The sequence below is a fragment of the Apodemus sylvaticus genome, chromosome 5 (genome assembly GCF_947179515.1).
Source record: "Apodemus sylvaticus chromosome 5, mApoSyl1.1, whole genome shotgun sequence".
NCBI classification, from domain to species: Eukaryota; Metazoa; Chordata; class Mammalia; order Rodentia; family Muridae; genus Apodemus; species Apodemus sylvaticus.
The window spans coordinates 129178010-129199279 of record NC_067476.1 but is presented as its reverse complement, the minus strand read 5'-3'; the positions used below and the strand labels follow the sequence as shown (position 1 = coordinate 129199279).

Here is a 21270-nt window from a genome sequence, read left to right as displayed (position 1 = left end):
GCCAGCTCAATTCTGATTCCAAAATCTTTATTGTGATGATGCAGCTAACAAAAGCCACAGCTTGATTTGCAAACTCCACAAGGGGCCAGCAACAGGGCCAACTGGAAGGAAACACTGTTTTGAGCTTTGAGCCTTTTTACTGTCACGGAAGGAGAATACTCATTAAGTGCTGGGTATATGGAACATCTTGATGTGGTCCTGCACATCTTCAGAGGCTCAACATTTAAGAGACTCTTAGACCTCACTTGGTACAATCTCCCACATCACAGAAAGCCTGTTCTCTCTCTCTCTCTCTCTCTCTCTCTCTCTCTCTCTTCTCTCTCTCCCCTCCCTCTCTCGCTTTCTCTCTCCCTCTCTCTCTCACTGCGTGAGCATGCATGTGTGTGTGTGTGTGTGTGTGTGTGTGTGTAATATATATGACTGTTTCTTTACAAATTCTCCCAGCAATCCAGGAACTCACCACTCCTAGAATAACCTCCAACAAATAAAAACTCTACTTTATGTTAGTTCAAAATCTATACCTTTGGAACTCTCCCCAGTCAACCCCAACCCAAAAACTTTAAATGAACTACATATACGTGTATGTGTATGTATGTATTTACATGCAAGATTTGCACTGCTCTGGTGAGAAGCAAACTAATGTACACAACTAAGCTTTTTAGACTCTGGGCATTTATAAGGTTGGGATGGCCGACAGTAGGCTCATCACAATGGTATAAAGAATTGGATAGAGAAGGAACATTAGGTTTTACAATTTTCCCTTTTTGGAAGGGTTGAGGCTGCTGTGAAGTTGCAAGTTTTCACAGCTGCTAGGAAAAGAGAGACCTAGAGTCAGAGATGAGAGAACAGGGAACACAGGAAGAAGACTGAGGCAGAGGAGCAAGGGAAGGAACCAACAATGGCAGGTGTATTGCCGATGACCACGGTGGACAACTGGTACTCAGTCCTCCACTCATGTCATCTCAGAGTCTTCCACTTGAAGGACAAAGGAGCTGGGCTGTCTAAACCTCAGTCCAGTCTGTTGTGTGTGAGGAAAATCCTTTCACACTGGTACAAAGAGACTGGACATTCTCCAGTCTCTTTAAAACAGTCATTTATTTGGGAGCTCTTAGGTAGGATTCAGGGAGCGGCCAGTGCCTGCGGTGTTCATTTGCAGTTCTTCCAGATTACAACTTGACAAGGCACTGTCTCTGTCTATAGCTCGAGACAGGCCTAAAGATGAAACGTGAAGATTCCAGCAAAAGAAAGTCGTTCAAATTAAGTGTGTTGGCACACATGCGCAGACATGCAATCAAGTCTGAGGATGTGGTTGGTCACTGGTAAAATTAAACAGTTCACTGACGTGGAATTCTGTATTTAGTGAAACAATTGTTGTCAGAGTCTACTCTAGTTCTCTTTTTGCCTGAGAAATGTTTATGTTACTCCAGGTATGTAGGTATATAAAATATATAACTAATTTAATCATTTCCAATAATGAATCATAAAAATATATTTGAAATCAGTTATTTGGTAAACGTATAATTTCACTATTTGGGGGCATGTATGTGTGGCCCCTCATGTTTTCATAAATGTGTCCAAGCACTGGAGAGGCTGGAAGAGGATGTTGGATGTCTTTCTCATTCACTCTTCATCTTTTTATTATTTTTAATTACTGAGACGGGGTCTCTTGCTGAACCTGAAGCTCCTGCCTGATCCAGCGAGACTGGCAAGCCAGCAAACCCTCAGAATCGTCTGTGTCTGCCTCCACAGCACTGGGATTACAGAAACATGCCACCAGGCTAGCCTTTTTAAGGTGCTGGGATCCAACTCAGGTCTTCATGCTTCTGTGGCAAGACTACAGATTAAATCATTCTCCAGTCCAACCTTAATATTTATTAAAGATTAATGTAAATTTGCATACTAATTATTTACATGTTATTTACTTTTTATATTAAGAATTAAATCTTGGCTAAATAGTTGGCTCTGGGCCTGGAGAGATGGCTCAGCGGTTAAGAGCACTGACTGCTCTTCCAGAGGTCCTGAGTTCAATTCTCAGCAACCACATGGTGTCTCACAATCATCTGTAATAAGATTCAATACCCTCTTCTGGTGTGTCTAAAGAGAGTGATAGTGTACTCACATACATAAAAATAGTCTTTTAAAAAAAATTTTGATTCTGAAGCAGTAGAAGATCCCCCAACATTTTCAGAGATGATTAATGTTTTGTAATTATCTATGCTGGGACCGTTGCTTCCCATAAGTGTATAGTACAAAGTGGCAGAAGTATGCCTAGGATTATTTTATAAATTGTTGGAAAATTCTGTGTTAAGCAAATCAAAATTCATTGTGTGATTTTTATGTATGCCTGTAGAATATATGTTCGTTAGTGATGAGTGTATGTGTGTGTATGTATGTGTGTGCGTTTATGTATGTATGGGGAGGGTGGCAGCAGACTGGCATCTGTCTCTTTTGAGACCTCCACCTTTACTCTTTTGTAACAGGGTCTCTCTGAATGAACCTACATCTCATTGGTTTGGCTAGATTTGCTGGCCAGTGAGCCTCAGCAATCTGCCTGTCTCTGCCTCCAACCAACTCTGAAGTGACAGGGCTCATTTAATACTTTTTTTAAAATCACATTCAAGCTAGCAATTTAGACAGCAGTTTTTAAAACCAAATATTTGAGCAAGCACAATCCAACGCAAAGACGTACTAATTTGGTACTACTGGACAGAAGAATCACGGTAGAAAAACTTTTAAAGTTTCCATACAAGTGGAGAGAGTTCTATGTACATAAAAGACACCACAATCCATAACAGTCTCTCGAAGCATTCCTTAGTAATGGCATGCTGTGACAATGGAGCAGTGTGAATTGTCCATGTTGTACGCTCAGAATCAAGGCTACGGTGAAGTCAGAGGATGTGACACAGGTGAGCAGCTCTGGAAAGTTCCTGGATTCATTGCAAAATTGACTCTGGATTGATTTTTTGGTCAATATGCATTGAAAAACCAAATTTCTTGTAACTTCTCCATTCAGACCCCACTGGGGTTTTTGACCCACAGTTTTAGAAGCTGTGACCAAAGAGACAGGTGGTGTTGGACTGAGGGTGTATCTCAGAGGTAGACTATTTATTTGCCTCGCATGCATAAGACCAAAAAGAAAAGAAAAAAAGTCACCTCATCCAGATTATGAGTTTGCATAGATGCAGTAGGGCTAGCTAGGAAGGAGTCTGGACTGGGCTTTTGAGACAGTGAATGACGAGATTCATAAACCTTGAACAAGCTAAGCAGAATAAAATGGAGAGAGCTTTGCCTACCCTACTGCTCTAGTATCAAGCTTTGAGGGAAAATGAGATAATGCATATGAAAACGAAAATCCTTTAAAAAGATAGTTTTTATTATCAACTTGGCATAACCCAGAGTCGTCTGGGAAGAGGGATCGTCAACTGAGTGATTCCTCAGATCTGACCGGCCTTTGGCCATGTTTATAAGAGATTGTCCTGATTGACGATTGATCTGGGAGGGGCCAGTCCACTAAGGGCGGCACCATCCCTAAGCAAGTGAGTCTCTGCGACATAAAAAAGCTGTCTGACAAAGGGGCTGAAAACATCCAATGGAAAAAAGATAGCCTTTTCAACAAATGGTGCTGGTTCAACTGGAGGTCAGCATACAGAAGAATGTGAATTGATCCATCCTTGTCTCCTTGTACTAAGCTCAAATCCAAATGGATCAAGGATCTCCACATAATGCCAGACACTCTGAAGCTAATAGAAAAGAAACTGGGGAAGACCCTTGAGGACATCGGTACAGGGAGAAAGTTTCTGAACAGAACACCAATAACGTATGCTCTAAGATCAAGAATTGACAAATGGGACCTCATAAAATTACAAAGTTTCTGTAAGGCAAAGGACACCATCAAAAGGACAAATCGGCAACCAACAAATTGGGAAAAGATCTTCACCAATCCTACATCAGATTAGAGGGCTAATATCCAATATATATAAAGAACTCAAGAAGTTAGACTCCAGAAAACCAAACAACCCTATTAAAAAATGGGGTACAGAGTTAAACAAAGAATTCTCACCTGAAGAACTTCGGATGGCAGAGAAACATCTTAAAAAATTCTCAACTTCATTAGTCATTAGGGAAATGCAAATCAAAACAACCCTGAGATTTCACCTTACACCAGTCAGAATGGCTAAGATTAAAAATTCAGGAGACAGCAGGTGTTGGCGAGGATGTGGAGAAAGAGGAACACTCCTCCACTGCTGGTGGGGTTGCAAATTGGTACAACCACTCTGGAAATCAGTCTGGCGGTTCCTCCGAAAACTGGGCACCTCACTTCCAGAAGATCCTGCTATACCACTCCTGGGCATATACCCAGAAGATTCCCCAGCATGTAATAAGGATACATGTTCCACTATGTTCATAGCAGCCCTATTTATAATTGCCAGAAGTTGGAAAGAACCCAGGTATCCCTCAACAGAAGAGTGGATGCAAAAAAATGTGGTATATAGACATAATGGAGTACTATTCAGCCATTAGAAACAACGAATTCATGAAATTCTTAGGCAACTGGATGGAGCTGGAAAACACCATACTAAGTGAGGTAACCCAGACTCAAAAGATGAATCATGGTATGCACTCACTAATAAGTGGATATTAACCTAGAAAACTGGAATACCCAAAACATAATCCACACATCAAATGAGGTATAAGAAGAATGGAGGAGTGGCCCCTTGTTCTGGAAAGACTCAGTGAAGCAGTATAAGGCAAAATCAGAACAGGGAAGTGGGAAGGGTTGGGTGGGAAAACAGGGGGAGGGAAGGGGACTGATGGGACTTTCGGGGAGTGGGGGTCCAGAAAAGGGGAAATCATTTGAAATGTAAATAAATATACCAATAAATTAAAAAAAAAGCTGTCTGAGCATAAGCTAGAAAGCAAGCTGAGAAGCAGCATTCCTTTAAGGTTTCTGCTTTGTGCCTGCTTTGGGCTCCTGCCCTGACCTCTCTCAGCAGTGCATCATGAACTGGAAGTGTAAGCCAGATCAACCTTTTCCCCTCAGGTCGCTTTTGGTTAGAGTGTTTTATCACAGCATCAGAGAAGCAACGGGGAACAATCACCAGACAAAATACAAAATATAAAATATGAAGCACAATGATGTGTGCTCTTTTAAAACACAAGTTTTAGTTCATGTTTTTGAGAAACTGTATTTCCTTTAACTTGAGACTTCTGTCAGAAAGACAAAAAACAAAGAGGTCAAAGCTCATTCCCGGTCTTCTGTGGAGACTCCTCTGTTGAGGTAATGAAGAGACAGCTGTAGAATGTGCTGGTGACGGTGCTTGGCTATAATGAGCTGCTGAGGACCTATGACTCCATCCCCGAGTTATCTCAAGTCTACAGTGGAAGTTCCCTGGTGACAATTTCATAAGGAATCATCTTTGTGTCAGTGAACAGAAAACTAATTTTCAAAATAAACACCCTGTGATAGGTAACAAGTTCCTCTACTTTCCTTCGCTTGCCGCTGATCCTAGGGAAGATGTTTTTTTATGAAATAGGTTGAGGTGGGGAATGAGAAGCCAGCGCCTGGCCTTCCTGACTCCGTAGGCTTTTGCTAGGCAGAGACATAATAGGTAATGTGTCATTTCAGGCTTACCTTTGACCCTCTTCCTCTCCCCTGAGACAAAAAGCTTCCATTCTTTCTATATAAGGAATACCAGTAGCATCGGGAGGACTCAGCCTCAGGAGGTGGCTATATCCTTTCAATCTGTCTTTGTTCTGTTTGGTTTTTTCCCATGCTTGCCACTGAGCCAAGAACATCACAACTCTAATATTGAAGAATTCTTGCGCTGAAGGGTGACTTTGAGAACTTCTAGTTCAGGGCTATCTCGTGGTATTCTACTGCTCCTCCAGAACATTCCTTCCCCCGAGAGCCTGGGCGAGCCATCCTTCACCACGAGACAGTACTGACCTCAGGGCTCGATGTTGGGAAGGGTGTTGTCACCAGTACAAAAGGGAAGTACCTTCCCATGGAGGGCTTCCTGGTTCTGTGTGATGCGTGTGCAGCCAGGACAGTCTGCATCCACCCGCCTAGTGTTGGCTTTTCCCATTGAGGGGGGCAGCTTGGCTAAAGTGACACCTGCCGTTGACTGAAATACCAAGTCCTGTGCCACCAACCACACCACACCTCTCCCACATTTGAACAACCTTACCAAAACCCTTCATAATAGAGAAAGCAGTGCAATTTAAAAAAAAAATTCCTGATTTTTGCCTCCAAGAGCAGGTGAATGGCCAGTCATAAAGAAATTATGGCCACCAACTACTACTTACTAACATTTACTGCTCACCAAATTCATTCAAGACTCAGACACCAAGTAACACATTTTAGGTTTCTTATCTCAGTGAAAATTCACAAACTCTGTCTGATGGAGATTTTTCTCACTACACATGGGGAACCCAAATTGGAGAAGTGGATTAACATACCTAAGCTCACCTGCATGTTTTTATCTATTTGCAATAAGAACCTCCTTAACCATGAAGCTGCCATGGGTCTTAATAACCAACGTTTGAGATTACCTCATCTTCCTTTATGAAACACTGGCACAGACATATTTCAAAATTAATTTTATGCCTCTAAGGTTAAGAGCTTGTGCTCCCTCCATGGGTGTGGGCACACATACACATGAACACACACACACACACACACACACACAGTGGCCTATACCCCACACAGACACAAACATGCATAAATAAAATTAATTAAAAATTGATGACCTTGTTTGTTTGTTTGTTTGGTTGGTTGGTTGGTTGGTTGGTTGGTTGGTTTTTGGAGAAAGGGTTCTCTGTGTAGCCCTGGGTATCCTGAAACTCACTCTATAGACCAAGCTGGCTTCAAACTCAGAGATCCACTTGCCTCTGCCTCCCAAGTGCTGGGACTAAAGGTGGGCACCAGCACCGCCCAGCAATTTTTAAAAAATATATATTTTATATGTACTTTGCTAGCATGTATATATGTATATACACGCGGCATGTTATTTCATATAACTAGGAATTAGCTGTATGTTTTAAATGACCATTTGAAATAGACTCATACTACAGAAGGTATGAAAAAAATCTAAAATGCTAGCAATTATTATCACTTCTATGTGCAAACATTCTAAATTTGGGGACTTTAGCTTTAATTAAACCACTAATTCCAGCTGTGCAGGCTTGTTTCTAGACCCACATGAATAACCACGTGACATACTCCTTAACTGCGACTGGAGGAGATTTTCAGCAAAGAAATAGAAACGCTGTGCGTAAGACATGTATGGAATTTTCTGATTCGTCCTGGGATGGCTACTATACCTTCACTACTTTCTTCAGGACTTGATTCCTTTGATGGTTTCAGAACATCATCAGGGTGTGGGACGCAGAATCCATGGAAAGGGCCCAGGTCAAAGCATTCGTGTAGCAGAGGCAAGTTCACGCTGGAGCACACGCTCATGAACCCAACAGCCTTGCCTTCCACCTGGAACACGGGAACACAGCCGCACATCAGACTTCAGGTAATGACTGCCGTGAAGCTGTGACAAGCGCATAGCAAGTGGCTCCCTGGTAGCTTATGGAATACTCTTGAGTTATTTAAGGGCAGATGGCCAAGTAGTTCTGGTGTCTGGTACCATGCATGGAATACATGCATGGATGTGCTCAAAGGCACATCCAACAAGTGACCACTGTGGATGATCTTAAGAGTTGGGAAGTAGGGCACTGGTCAGAGTGTTCTTAAAGAGGCACTACTGGAATACTACATGTGACCTCTTTCTGAGTGGCTCCTCACTGACCCCAACCCTTGACCACCTATTCCATTCCCTCAGCCAGCAGCTAGGGGGTTGTCTGTGTGTGTGTGTGTGTGTGTTCACGCGCGCGCGTGCGCGTGAAGAAGGATGGGGGCTTGTTTGCTTGTTCTTCTTTTTCCTCATCCATAAGCTCTGACCTTCTAGACACCTGTCTCCCCTCTGTCCCTCCCTACACATCATGGACAGCTCTTAGTAAACGGGGTTGTCCCTGGACCCATCAGATGAACACCAACTTAGAGAGCAGTCACAGATTCAGGGCTCCTGGACAGAAAGAAACTCTTCTTATCTCTTGAGTTCACCTACTGGGCACTTATTGGTCTGAGGGGAGGAGGAATGAAGAAAGGTTGTTTGGTGGGAAACAGCTCAATGAAGTCTGGCCCAATCTACAAAAAAACCACTCAGCACACTGAAACATCAGTGCTGGGTACCGAAGTGTATGCAATGCTTACTGTCATTTTAATTTTGATTTTTGACTATTTTTAAAGATCTATTTATTTGTTTGTTTGTTTTATGTATATGACCTATATAAACATATATGATCTATATGCCAGAAGAGGGCATCAGGTCCCATTATAGATGGTGGTAAGCCACCATGTGGTTGCTGGGAGTTGAACTCAGGACCTCTGGAAGAGCAGTCGGCGAGCGCTCTTAACTGCTGAGCCAGCTCTCCAGCCCAGATTTTTGACATTTTTGATGAGGGACACAGGCTCCCAGGAAGCTGAGCGTGTGACTGATTGACACAGCCATTCTAGTCAGGAAGTGGGGCTTACCACTACTGCGCATCACCCTTTCCCAAGAAGTTAGCACCTCCACACAAATGGAGGACGCTTTAACTCCTGAAACAGGGAAGCATTTGGCAGGGGTGTTCGGATGGGAAAGACAGGCTTTCTCCAAGACACCTTTGTGTGCTTGAAAACAAATGGGAGGAGAGGCTCTTTATTTTCAAGCAGTCTTCTCATAAATGAATTTTCCTTGCATATTCTTTCCTTTACCAGACCCCTCCCCAAAAGATATTTGCTATGAAAGGCTGATTTACACAGCTGTTTTATAAAGCCATTGACACTTTAATGAAAGTCCAAAATAAACATTTTAATTTTTTCCCCAAATAACAAGTGATTGTTTGTCTTGTTTGTACTCCTGAACAAAGGCTGTGTAGCTGCAGTTGCCTGGCTTCTCTATAATTTCAGGCCCAAGACTCAGCAGACGCTGATTAACCAATCCATCTACCATATGTGCAGAAAGAGACGGCCAGCCTCACTCCCGGCAGGGAAAATTGGCATCCATCTTGGTTCACATGGAGATGTCCTTCTAATCTACAGCCGTGCTGGCGCAGCGAAACTTGCATGGCCTGAAATACCTTTTGCTGGCTTCATGGCGAGCTACATGTGCATGATAAGAATGTATTATTTATAAGACCGCTGTTAGTAATGAGCTATTACACTAATGGCTCATTGTGTTGGGGATTTGATTTCAAATGGCATGGATCACACATTCTGATGAAAATGAGAAAAACATGTTTTGCCATTAGGAACAAAGATTTAGCATCTTCCAATTCCACAACCTGTTATAGTCCCATCTCTCCACTAGGGTTGTAACAACTTACAAAATCCCACAATCAGAGACGGCAACAGAGCAAGGACGGATGGTGGATATAACTGCTCCGTTCTTTGGGTTTCTTTCAAATGACTGTCTTGAGATAGACTGTTCTGAAATATCAATTTGTGAGACAGACAGCCATGGGCATGGTGCTGTGCGTGTCACTTTACAGTGTGCGAAGGAATTGGCTACTGTTATTGTTCAGCGGACAGAGTTGTTTCTTGCTGTCCAAGTCTCACACTGGCAGACAAAACTGGAGGTTTTTCTCTTCTTGTCTGTCCTGTAAGTCTTCATGATGACACAGAGAAGGTTTAGGTCACTGGAAAACCATCTGGGAGCTTGTCTTGTCTTCACAAATAGGTCTAACTCGCCTATACCTGAGTCCTTTAACATTTATAACTCCACCCGCAAAGCCCCACAGTCAGGCGTCCCTTTCGAGTAACCATATTTCACAATGAGGGTTTTGTCCTCGTTGCGACCGTTACTGGCTTTGAGCCCCTTCTCTTGGTGCCAAGTGCACGGCTAACCTGGCAGGCTCTCTCCCGCCTGCAGGTCAGTGGGGCTTTCTCGGACCACTGCTGCCCGTGTCCTGGATGATGCCAAAACAGACGCTCTGCCCATCTGTCTCTAGGAGCCGCCTTGGCCTCCAACTGCCCTTTCTTGAAATCTCAGCTTGAAGTAAACACCAGATGTCAAAGTACAGTTATGACAAGGATCCTGCAGCAAAGTCACAGCTCAGAACTCGTCCAAAGTAGCAAACAGAACAAAGAACGTCCCCACAGCCAACAATTCTTTAACAAGTCACTGATGTTCTTCCTACTCAAGCCATGCTCTCGAGAATTCTCTGTGAACAGCCTGCAATCGTCCTGTACTGGATTGGGAAGAGGCACTTTGTCCTGCTACATGTGGTCAGTAGTGGTGGCTACCCTAATACACGGTATATGCTGGCAAATGCAGATTCAGTATTGGGAAGAAATGCCTAGATGTGTAGTGCTTGCCAATGGTAAAATACCATCATCGTGGTAGTTTTTTCAAGTTGCCAACTGATGTCATCAAATGGGAAGTAGGGAAGAAACTGTGGTGGCATGCTATTAAATACTATGTCCACTAGATACGACCACATACAAAATCCCCAAGAGCTACACACCACTGAAAGAAATCCAATTACAGCCTTTAAACATTACTTGCTTTAATTCCTTACACAGTAATTTTATACAAGTGGCCTTTTTGTTTGTTTGTTTTTGGAGACAAGGGCTACATGTAGTCTCTAGGCTAGACTTGAACTGGCTATGTAGCCATGGGTGACCTTGAACTTTTGATCCTCCCGTCCTTGCTTCCCAAGTGCTAGGATTACAGGTGTGTGCACCATGCTGGGTTTATATGGCAGGAACTTTACCCGCTGACTACATCCCTAGCCTTTATAAGGTTTTGAGGATGGCTATTGGCTATGGTCAGCAAATAGCTTACGAAGTTCCTGAGGATCTCACAACTAGCTCCCTCAAGCTAACCCAAGTTGGCTCTAGCATGCCTTTGCTCAGGGGCCCCTAAAGAGACAGGTGCAGAATGGCAGGTGGGAGGCATGCTGAAGTAGACATTTCTGGTTTCTTTAACAACTCAGTCCTGTCACATGATACTTTCTGCAAACTGTCTTGTAAGAGGGCATGTGATATTTTGCTCAAAATAGACACCTGAGAGAATACATGATGTTTAGGTGTTTAAATAGAACCCCGCAAACAATGAGAAGATATGCTTGCATTGCTACACCATGCAATGCTTCGCTGGTCTTCGCTGGTCTTTGCTAGTCTTCACTTCGTAGAGAAATGTACCAAAGACCTTCTCGTGGTATTCCAGCTGATTCTGGCCACTCCAGCTGACTCCTGCTGATTCGGAGGAGCCTTACCGTTTCTGCTGGATTATACCAACACTACTGATTCATGCTTGGTGTTTGCTATTGAACTGGACTGCTGATATCCTGACAGCGAAGAGAGGAATCGCCCCAAGGAACTACTTCTAAACAGGTCCACAACATCCTCTTCCTACTAACCTTCTTTTTCTCTACCTCTGGTCAGTAGGTTAGAAGGGAGGGTGAGGCCTTTAAAAACCTTCAAGTAGGTTTTGAAAAAAACCTAAGCCTACAGTGTGTGTGGAGAGTAGGACCAGTATTTAACTTGACCCCCCCCCCAAAAGGCTTCAGACACAAGATGTGGCTCTTCTCACAGTGATCTCCACCCAGGCTCCTCTACCCAGGTCCTACCTCTTCCCTCGCCCTTGATTGAAATCTGTCATCTCCTCTCAAGAGAACATAAAGCTTCAGGTGTCTGAGGCAGTGCAGGTTTGGAGGAGACTGGGCTAGACTCCCTCACCTCTTTAGGGACTCCCACCTCCACGGGGTCAGCACTGCCACTTCCAACCTGTGGCTTTGTCTGCTTCGCCGTTCACACGTGGAAAGTTCAAGAAATAGACCAAGGAAGAGAACAAGGCAGAGCTCACTATGGCTGCTGAAGATCACTTCCTCAAGTCATCTGGGATGGCAGTAGCATCTTAAATAAAACCAGAGAACTAAAAGGTGCCTGTAGACCATGGCTGTTTTGAACAGGACACAGACTGGAAAGGAAGATCCAAAGTCCTCATTCAGGCACTGTATGATTTGCTCCCTGCAGTTGTCAGTGGTTAGGTTAAAAACCCTGTTTTTCAAAATGGTGCTGCTTAGGCCCAAATGCTTCCTGAATCTTCCTTTTGTCATTAGCCTAGAGCTAACTGAGGACATGTGAAAGCAAATCTTTGAAGGACCAGTAAAAAAAAAATTTAAATATATAAAATAAACGAAAGTCTTCAGCATAATCTGTCAGATCCTAGTTTTTAGGGCTAGCTCCCATTTTCAGATACATACCCATAGGTGTCTCACTGCATCCCACCCTCCCCAGAGTATTTCACTGCTGAGTGGGTGAAGAGGGCCTGCAACCAGACCATATACCAGAATCATGTGGGGAGCTTTAAACACTTAATGATTCAGACAGTGACAGTACACACCTATACTCTGAACTACTAGGTAAACTGAGTCAGGAGAATGGGTTATGCCCAGGGGTTGGAGTCCAGTTTAGGCACTGATCCTATCCAGCTGCTTTGCCTGTGAGCTTAGCCTTTAATGGCTGAGCCATCTCTCCAGCCCCAGAGTCTATTTAATATAAGATATTACACACTTACTAAAGGAACAAACAAAAAACTGGGCACCTCCCTCAAAAGATCGATTTAATTGGCCCAAGTTTATCTTGGACACCAGGATTTTTAAAAATTGATATAACTCATTTACTACAAACTAACTTTTCATAAATATATAACTTAGTGGCTTTTAGTATATAAAATTGTGTAACCATTATATAATGTCATAGATTTTTATCCACACTGCCCAAAAGAAAAACTAAGAACACGCCCCATCCCCTAACTTCTTTCTCTCTACATAAGACTTGCCTAGTCTGAGCTTTTAGATATAGGTTATTATATAGTATGTGGTCTCTATGCCTGGCTTCTTTCCAGCACATTTTCAAATGTGTAGTGACATCTATCACTACTCTATTCCCCTTTATTTCCTAATAATATTCCATTATCTCTGTACCATATCTTTTTGACCATTTATCAGTAGATATACATATGGGCAGTTTTTATCTGTGGGATATTATAAATAAGACTGCCATGGATATTTCTGTAAAGGCCTGGGTGGAAATGTGTTCCCTTCTTAGCACTGGTCACTTGTTAGCCAGGGCACATCCTTTTGGTTTGGACAGTCCAGATATTTGAGTATTTGGGTTTCCACAAATAAAGTTTCTGTAGATTCTTCTTCCCCCCTCTATGGACTCCACTTACCTGATACTCTTTACCGTCTCACTCTCCGGCTACTTAAGCAAAATAGTCAACTTCAAATCAAAAGGAGGAGTTTTTCAATGTCTTTCCCACTCCTCCCAATTCTGAACCCTAAAAGCAGGGACTCCCTGTACTCTACCATGGACCTGAACTCTACTCAGAGCTCCCACCATCCTGCTGTCTGTCTGTCCATGACAGTAATAACTCTTCTAATAGTTAAATAAATAACTCTTGTCACCTTCATATGTCCTTAAATTCCAAACCAAAACTTTCATTATTTACTATTATTGTCATTGCTGTTATTGTTGGTATTAGTAGTAGAGGCAGTAGTAGCAGTATTGATGTTGTTATTGCTACCGCCATCCTACTAGGAGTAAAATGATCTCACTGCAAGTTTTTGTTGTTGTTGTTGTTTATGTTGTTGTATTTTTTGTTTTTGTTTTTGAAACAAAGTAGCCTACCTAGATTGGTTTTGTACTTGGGATCCTGCTGCCTGGGTTCTGGGTAACAAGGATTATAGATGTGAACCAATAGGACTGGTTTCACTGTGCCTTTGAATTACATTTCCCAGATGCCTAAGGAAACTGGCATCTTAAGATTCGGAAGGACCTTTCTGAGTGCACCTGCTCCAACTGATGAGTTCTGTATCTTTTGCGGGAGGGGTTTCAATCAAGTCCTTTGCCCACATCTAATTTAGAGTATTTGTCTCTTCATCGCCATAAGGAGGGTGACAGTAGCATGAAGTTGGCACAGAGTCTGAATGCCTCCCAGGAGAGACTCACAGTCACCAAGTCTGTGAGGACTGAAGTGAAGCAATCCTCAAGCTTCTCCTCTTATCACAGAGAATATTTGATTTCAAGTTTCAAGAAAAGTAATATTCTTTAAGACATCATACAAGTTTCATCCAATAAGAAATGTGTATGAAGAATGAATCCCTAAAAATATCACCCAGAAGCAAAATTTCAAATTCCAATCTTTTAATGCTTTTTAATCCATTGGCATAGAAATCTTTTTAAGATCAAATTCAAATATCCATTTGAAAAAAAACAACCATAATTATGAGTCTAATAATGAACAGTATGGGTGGGGGTCCAAGGGCTCTATTGAATTCATGTTTGCTAATTATTAATTTTAAAGAGGTTTTAAATTTTTTAATTTACTGTGGTAAACATTACATGTGTGTGTGAGGTGGGACACATTTGTCAAGACGATCATACTGAGTTCAAAGTTCAACTCTGTGGTGGAGCTGGTTCTCCTTAGAAGATACTGTTGGGACGGTCAGTGGGTTTTTCCATACAAAACACTGTAGGGACTGTCAGTGAAACCTGACTGAGGCCCTGGGACTGCTAGACTTTGACCATCATACTGTAGTTGTAAACTTTGTAGGGAAAATACTTATGTATCTAGCATGAGTGGGGCATTACACCTGCAACTTACTTTCACATGATTCTAAATAAATATATAGACATGTCCATGGATAGATAGAGACAGAGGGAGGATAAGAGGGAGATGAATAATAGACAGATAGACAGATAGACACACAGAAAGACAGACATTAGAGAAAGTAATCAAGAGAATGATAAAATAAGGAAAAACCTCTGGTATCTAGGGAATTTATACTTTTAAGTTTTACTGTGAGTGTGAAATTGCATCCAAACAACTTCAAAAAGTAAAATAAAGTAACTTTCCAAGTCAAACAAAGTCTTCCTGGCAGCAGAATACTGATGTCTAAACTCTGGTCTCCTAACACTGTGGGATGTCCAGAAATCTCCCACATTCATCTCTGTGGGATCTTATCCTTTCCCCAATCTCTAGTCAACATTTCTAGAGACCAGTAAAGAATCCACAGTGGTCTGGTCACTTTACATAACCTCACAAAGGGTTAACTCGGGGAAGGATACAGAAGATGGCTTGGCATCACCTAGAAGGATATGCAGGAGGACAGGATATCTATCATACTGCGAACCCTGAGATTGTATACTGGGAAACCTGTCTCTAGTTGTGGTGTGGCTCAGCCCTAGCACACACCTTTAATCCGAAAGCTTTATGTTTTTTGTAAACAAGATTAAATAAAGTCACCCATAAATCTAGAGGTGGAGCAAGCAACCAAATGACAGGAAGTGAACATAGGAAAAAAAAACATAGAGCGTAAGAGCGAGTCAAGAAGATAGATACACAGGAAGTAGAAAGGAGGGACATTCAGTTGGGAGGGTTACTGGATTTTTCCTTCTGGGATGTCCACTAAAGATGAAGCTCCGCTGGGTGCTTTCTCTGCTTCTCTGAGCTAGCAGGCTTTCACCCTAGCATCTGGCTTCTGAGTCTTTCATTTGGTAAAATCAAATGATCAGGATTTTTGTTTTAAAAACAACAGCTGGGCACATCAGCTCCACGGGTGCTCAGCAAGCCAGGACAGCATGGTTCATTCCTCTCATTTCTTTCACTATGTCCCCAGGAAGATCTGTCACCAACCTCACACACCACAGCATGATGGTCTTCATCTTGGGCCTCGATTAGTTCCGCCAAGAAGTATTCACCATAAATTTCCTTGAGAGTGTTGTCATAGTGCATAAATATTGGCATGAGATCATCATGGTCTTCTACCCTGTGTAACAGAAAGCCTTCAGTTTAGGGTCTGCTCCATCCACTGCAGCCCTTCAACAGGGCACCTACTGTGCTCCACCCCTGTTCTAAGTGCAACATTCTCATTCTAAGTTCTACAGCAACATTCTCATGAAATGAGCTGACTGATATTGTCATAAATAGAAGTGTAATATATTTCAATGGCATCAGATATCTCAAAAACACTATGTTCCTTGGGATGAAGTGTGTGACAGTGACCAGGAGGGGAGGGAGCGGGGATCATATGGGCAGGGGGATCAGCATGGCTGGAGAATGGGAAGCGGGTGCCAGGAACTAAAGGATAGTTGAGGACGGCAGTTGGCAAATGTGTCCTAAGGATCATTACTTCTATGACATTATCCCACAGTCCCTGTCCTTCAATTTAATTTTTGTAGATCCAGAGTATATGTGTGCACGCACATTCGTATGCATGCGTGTGCATGTGCACGCATGTGTGTGTGTCACACATGCCACAGCACACATGCACAGGTCAGAAGACAGCTTGCAGAAGTCAGTCTTTCCATCATATGGGTTCCAGGGCTAGAACTCTGGTCACCAGGCTTGGCAGCGCCTGCCTTTGACTGCTGAACCATCTCACAGGCCCTTCCTGTGTGCTCCTAGTCTAAGACAGCTCTAGACTTTCTGTGAGGGAGATGTGCTATGAAGGTAATGAAGGCCTGCTCACCATGCTGGAGACACTCAGCTTGACTTCTATTCTCGGGACACTTGACAATGAGTTACCTTGACCCTACTTAAGGAAGCGGAAACCAGGTTTACTCTCACACAGTGATGTGATCTTGGCTTGCACTCCATTTTCCTTTTGCACACTTTTGAGAACATCTACTGTTGTATTTTTCCTGTCTATGATCCTCTAAGACTATGCTCCTGATACTAAAAATAAAGTTCCAACTTCACATTATTTCCCCCAGTGTGTTCTGATTTGACTATAGACCTTTATTTTCTCTACACTTCTCATTCATCTCCACCACCCCACTTTATCATCTAGTGTGTTCTCTTTGAGGCTAATACTAGCCCCGTCTACTGAGGGATCCGGATGTGTCTAAGGCTCAGGGCTCTACTCCATCTTTTCTGTTGCTGTGCTTCTCCAGGAAATTGCAGGAGGCAGGCAGTGCCCCTTTCTATTCAGATGGAAGAAAGTGATGCAAGCAGGGATGATGAGATCCCTTGCCCGAGACCACAGGGCTGCAGCAGGGCTGGAGATAAGCTCGGGCTGACAGAAAGCCGTCTTCCTCAGCTCCGAAACCACAGTGCCCTTCAGAATAGCATTGGTTGGGGTGCTCTTTTTGAATACCAGCAGCAAAATGCAAAATTACTTGAGAGATGCATCCTTGGCTCAGTGACCAAAATTCATCATACAACCAGACATGTCACAACTCCTCCTGGCCCCGATACAACAACCTCCAGTCAGTCATAGCTGACCCTTGAAAATTTGGAGTCTGAAGGAAATCTTCACCCAGACCCTAGAACTCTAGCAACACAGGCTCAACACTGCTGGAATAATCTAAGTCAGATGCATACACATACATACATACACACACACACACATACATAAAACACCCATTTCAAGGACCTTGATGAAACTAATATATTAAAAAAAAACAAAGACAGTATTAAATCTTACAGATGAACTGCGGATATGAATGGGCCACTTGCCTGGTATGCACAATCCTCATTACCACCTGGGCTACAAAGCAATCGTCTGTCTCAAAACGGAACACCAGCTGAGTGTGGTGGTGCACACCTTTCATCTCCGCACTGGGGAGATAAAGGTAACCTGAGTTCAAGGTCAGCCTGGACTACCTAGTAAGCTCCAGGTCAGCCAGGAATACACAGTGAGACCCTGACTCAAAAAGAAAAAAAAACAAAAACAAAGAAACAAAAACCAACACCAAGTCAGATCTCAGAGCTAAGAAGAGAACTATACCAAATTCCAAATAGTTAAATACCAAAGGAGAAGGCATATATAATAGCTGGAAGATGGACCCTGCTCAACATGACTTGCAAATTGCCGTCAGGAGCTGCCACTGAGGATGTAGCTCATCACAAAACCAAAACCAAACCAAACAAAGAGCAAAGAACCTGTTCTAGGAGCTCTCCGGGAATGTCACATATTAAAGGCTCAGAAAAGCACTATGATTAAAGAAAACACTTAACCTTGCTTATGCAGTTCTCCAAACAGGCATACCACACCCTTATTCCCTAAACATCCCTCCCCTTCCTGCGGAGAAGAGATACTGAGGAAGGCAAAAGGCTGCACTGTTCAGGAGAGACCCATTGTTATCTGCGGTGTGGTTAACTGTCAACGCTCTGAGAGGCTGGAAGGCAGCGGTTCCTAGCTCGGCAGCCAAGCTCTTCTTTCTCTCTCACCCTGGCCCTTACGTCATGGCCCTGGCCACTGGCAATCTCATTCCCTCCCACCAGAGCGGCAGTGGGATTCCCAGGTGTGGGGCGAGCCAAGAGCAAAGGCCCACTGCGCGTTTACAGTAAGACTGCACTTGGTCAGATGCTGCCCTCGCCCTTGTCCATGTATTTCCGAATATATATGATGACTGTGAGAATTACTGGTGGTCATCTTGGCCAGGAGTAGCGAAGCCTCACCATAAATCCATCCAAGGCTTGTTAGGTGCTCTTCTGAAAAGACGAAAGAGAGAGAGAGAGGGGGGGGGGGGAAACAGAGAGACAGAGACAAACAGACAGAGACAGAGAGACAGACAGACAGAAAGAGAGAGAGACAGAGACAAAGAGAGAGAGACAGAGAGACAGAGAGAGAGACAGAGAGAGAGAGAGAGAGAGAGAGAGAGAGAGAGAGAGAGAGAGAGAGAGAGAGAGAGAGAGAATGAGAATGAATACAGCATAGTGCCCAAAGCATGAGCTGGAAACGCAGCCCATGTTGGCTGGACACTGAATCTGCCACCTGTGACTCTGTGCCAAAGATGCACAAAGTTCTATCTCTGAACTACAGGCACTATGCCACGCGAAGACATGTTTGAATGTAATCATACTGTAGATATTACACAGGTAGGAACCACTGGAGAACATGCCCAAACAGCAGGCAGAGGAGAGTTGGGTTGTTTGTTTGTTTGTTTGTTTGTTTAGTTCTCACCCCCCTGGCATCCCACTGGCAGGTGTAACCAATGCTCCTCCATCAGTGATCCTACAGCTCTGCTTTCCACATCTCCATCACACACTTAACAAGGCTTGCAAGCTCCTTACTGTTTCTGGGTGAGTCCAGGGCCCTTGTCTCCACTCTGTCAACCCATCTCAACCATGCGTGAGCTCCTAAGTGAACTCTTACAGAGGCCCCTGGCCCTTGTGCTTCCTGCCTCTGTGTAGTCAGCACTCCATCCATTTGTCAATTCCAAATTCCAGCGTCTTTCAAGGCTACCTCTACCATCCACCCTCCATCCACACTTCTTCAAGCTCCTCTTCCCAAACACTCAGCACTGGGCTCACTGGACATACAGTGTTTAGTGACAGCACCGCTGTATTTTGAACAAGGTGTGGCATCTTAATAACCAAGGCACAAGCTTAAGGGGTACGGAATTCTAGGACAGCTCTGAATCATGGTGCAGCGGTGACAAGAGGAGGTCCAGGTTCTTAATTTATGCTGACCTTCCCAAGAGACCCCACTGACAGCTCTGAGGGCAAGTGATTACCTCCGTGGGGTTCCTCTGGAACCTACAGCACTACACTGGCCCCATAACCCTTCTGCTTCACCTTCTGCCACTCCCTGCTGAGAAGCCTGCAAAGGTGCTTCCCTGCCAAGACTTAGTTTTCTCATTTGCAAAAGGAGTGGGCTAAGAATCCTGCGAGCATGCAGTGAGGTGGCTGACAGATTGCTGCTGTAGCCTGCTCCCCGCACCATGGCTGCCTCTCAGCAAATGTGAGGCCCCACGCCCTCAGCAAAAAAGAACCTACAACACTCTGTTCACTTCCTTCTTAACCTGCAAAAAGAGGCTCCTCTCCACAAGACGCTTTTTCTGGAAAGAGAATCTTTGATGATACTGTTCAGAAAAAAATAATGTTCTAAAAAAAAAGAAAAAGAAAAAGAAGAAGAAAAGAAAAGAAAGCCTCTGATTCCATTTTAGAGCATTTTACCAAAAGTTAAGGTTGTACCAATGCATATCAACTGACGTTATTTTTCATGACTGGAAAAATAATTTAATATTCTAATCATTTTTAAGTGGTGGCTTGAATAAGAATGGTCCCATAGAGCCACACGTTTGAATGTTTGGTCACCAGGGAGTGGCACTGCTTGAGGAGGGTTAGGAGGTGTGGCCTTGTTGGAGTAGCTGTGTCATTGGGCGGTTGGAAATTTAAAACTGGCATGGAAATTCCAAAAAGCTCATGCCATGCTCAGTGTTGCTGCCTCTGCCTTAGCTCTGAGCTACTCTCCAGCACCACGCCTGCCCACCATGCCGGCCACCATGCTTCACGCCATGATGATAATGGATTGAGCCTCTGAAAAACTAGAAACAATCCCCCAATTAAATGCTTTCCTTCCTTTATAAAAATCACTATGGTCATAAGAAAGTTATTTACACAATAAATACAAAATATTACTCTAGGCCAGGACTCTGAACCCAGAGTCCAAACTAGAACTTGAATCAGTGCACAGCTCAACCTTCCTCACTCAGAGAGGCTTCTTGTAGTAGACATACAGTCAACATACAAACACACAACTGCTCAATGTACTGAGCATAGCTGACATCAGAATGCTCAGCCCTAAATGGAATGTCTGTGTTCTATCTCTTCCCTCGAGGGATCTATGTGGAAGTGGTGTCAAAAACATTGTAAAAGCCAGAGGAGGTAGGTGACTTCGAGGGAGCAGCGTTTTTCAGACACAAGACGAATGTGCATATCAACTCATGAAGATTGTAAGGGCATGCATAAGACCTACACAAAGTTTGCCAGACAAAAATCCCAGCAGGGGAGAGGGGAAGTGGGCACAAAGTCCCACCCCAAGCTGAGGAGCTACCTACACTCAACTGCAGCTTTCGGGGGAGGTATCAGTTTTCTTCAACAAGTGAGACTTGGGGAAGGCCCCACACCCAGGAGTAGTCAGCCAACACAAACTAAACCAAATAGGCTGGGGGGGGGGGGAGAAGGAAAGAGGAGGGTGGGAGAGGGGTGGGAGAGAGAGAGAGAGAGAGAAAGTATAAGTTGGGTGAGAGATGGATAGGATCAAAATAGATTATGTGAAATTCTCAAAGAATAAATGAAAACTTTTTTAAAAGAAAAGTTTGAAGCCAGGCAGTGGTGGTGCATGCCTGTAATCCCAGCCCTTGCAAGGCAGGTGGATTTCTGAGTTTGAGGGCAGCCTGGTCTACAGAGTGAGTTCCAGGACAGCCAGGGCTACACA

General features: G+C 43.6%; 1 protein-coding gene across 1 annotated transcript in view; it reads right to left on the bottom strand.

Moving 5' to 3' along the window:
* The window catches only part of Cfap61 (cilia and flagella associated protein 61), a 288694-nt gene that overhangs the window by 241367 nt on the left and 26057 nt on the right, over positions 1-21270 (bottom strand). The window contains exons 6-7 of the mRNA XM_052181504.1: positions 15738-15870; positions 7333-7486 (exon numbers count right to left, since the gene is read on the bottom strand). Of these exons, the coding sequence (XP_052037464.1) occupies positions 7333-7486; positions 15738-15870 (287 nt within the window). The remainder of the gene's footprint in view (positions 1-7332; positions 7487-15737; positions 15871-21270) is intronic.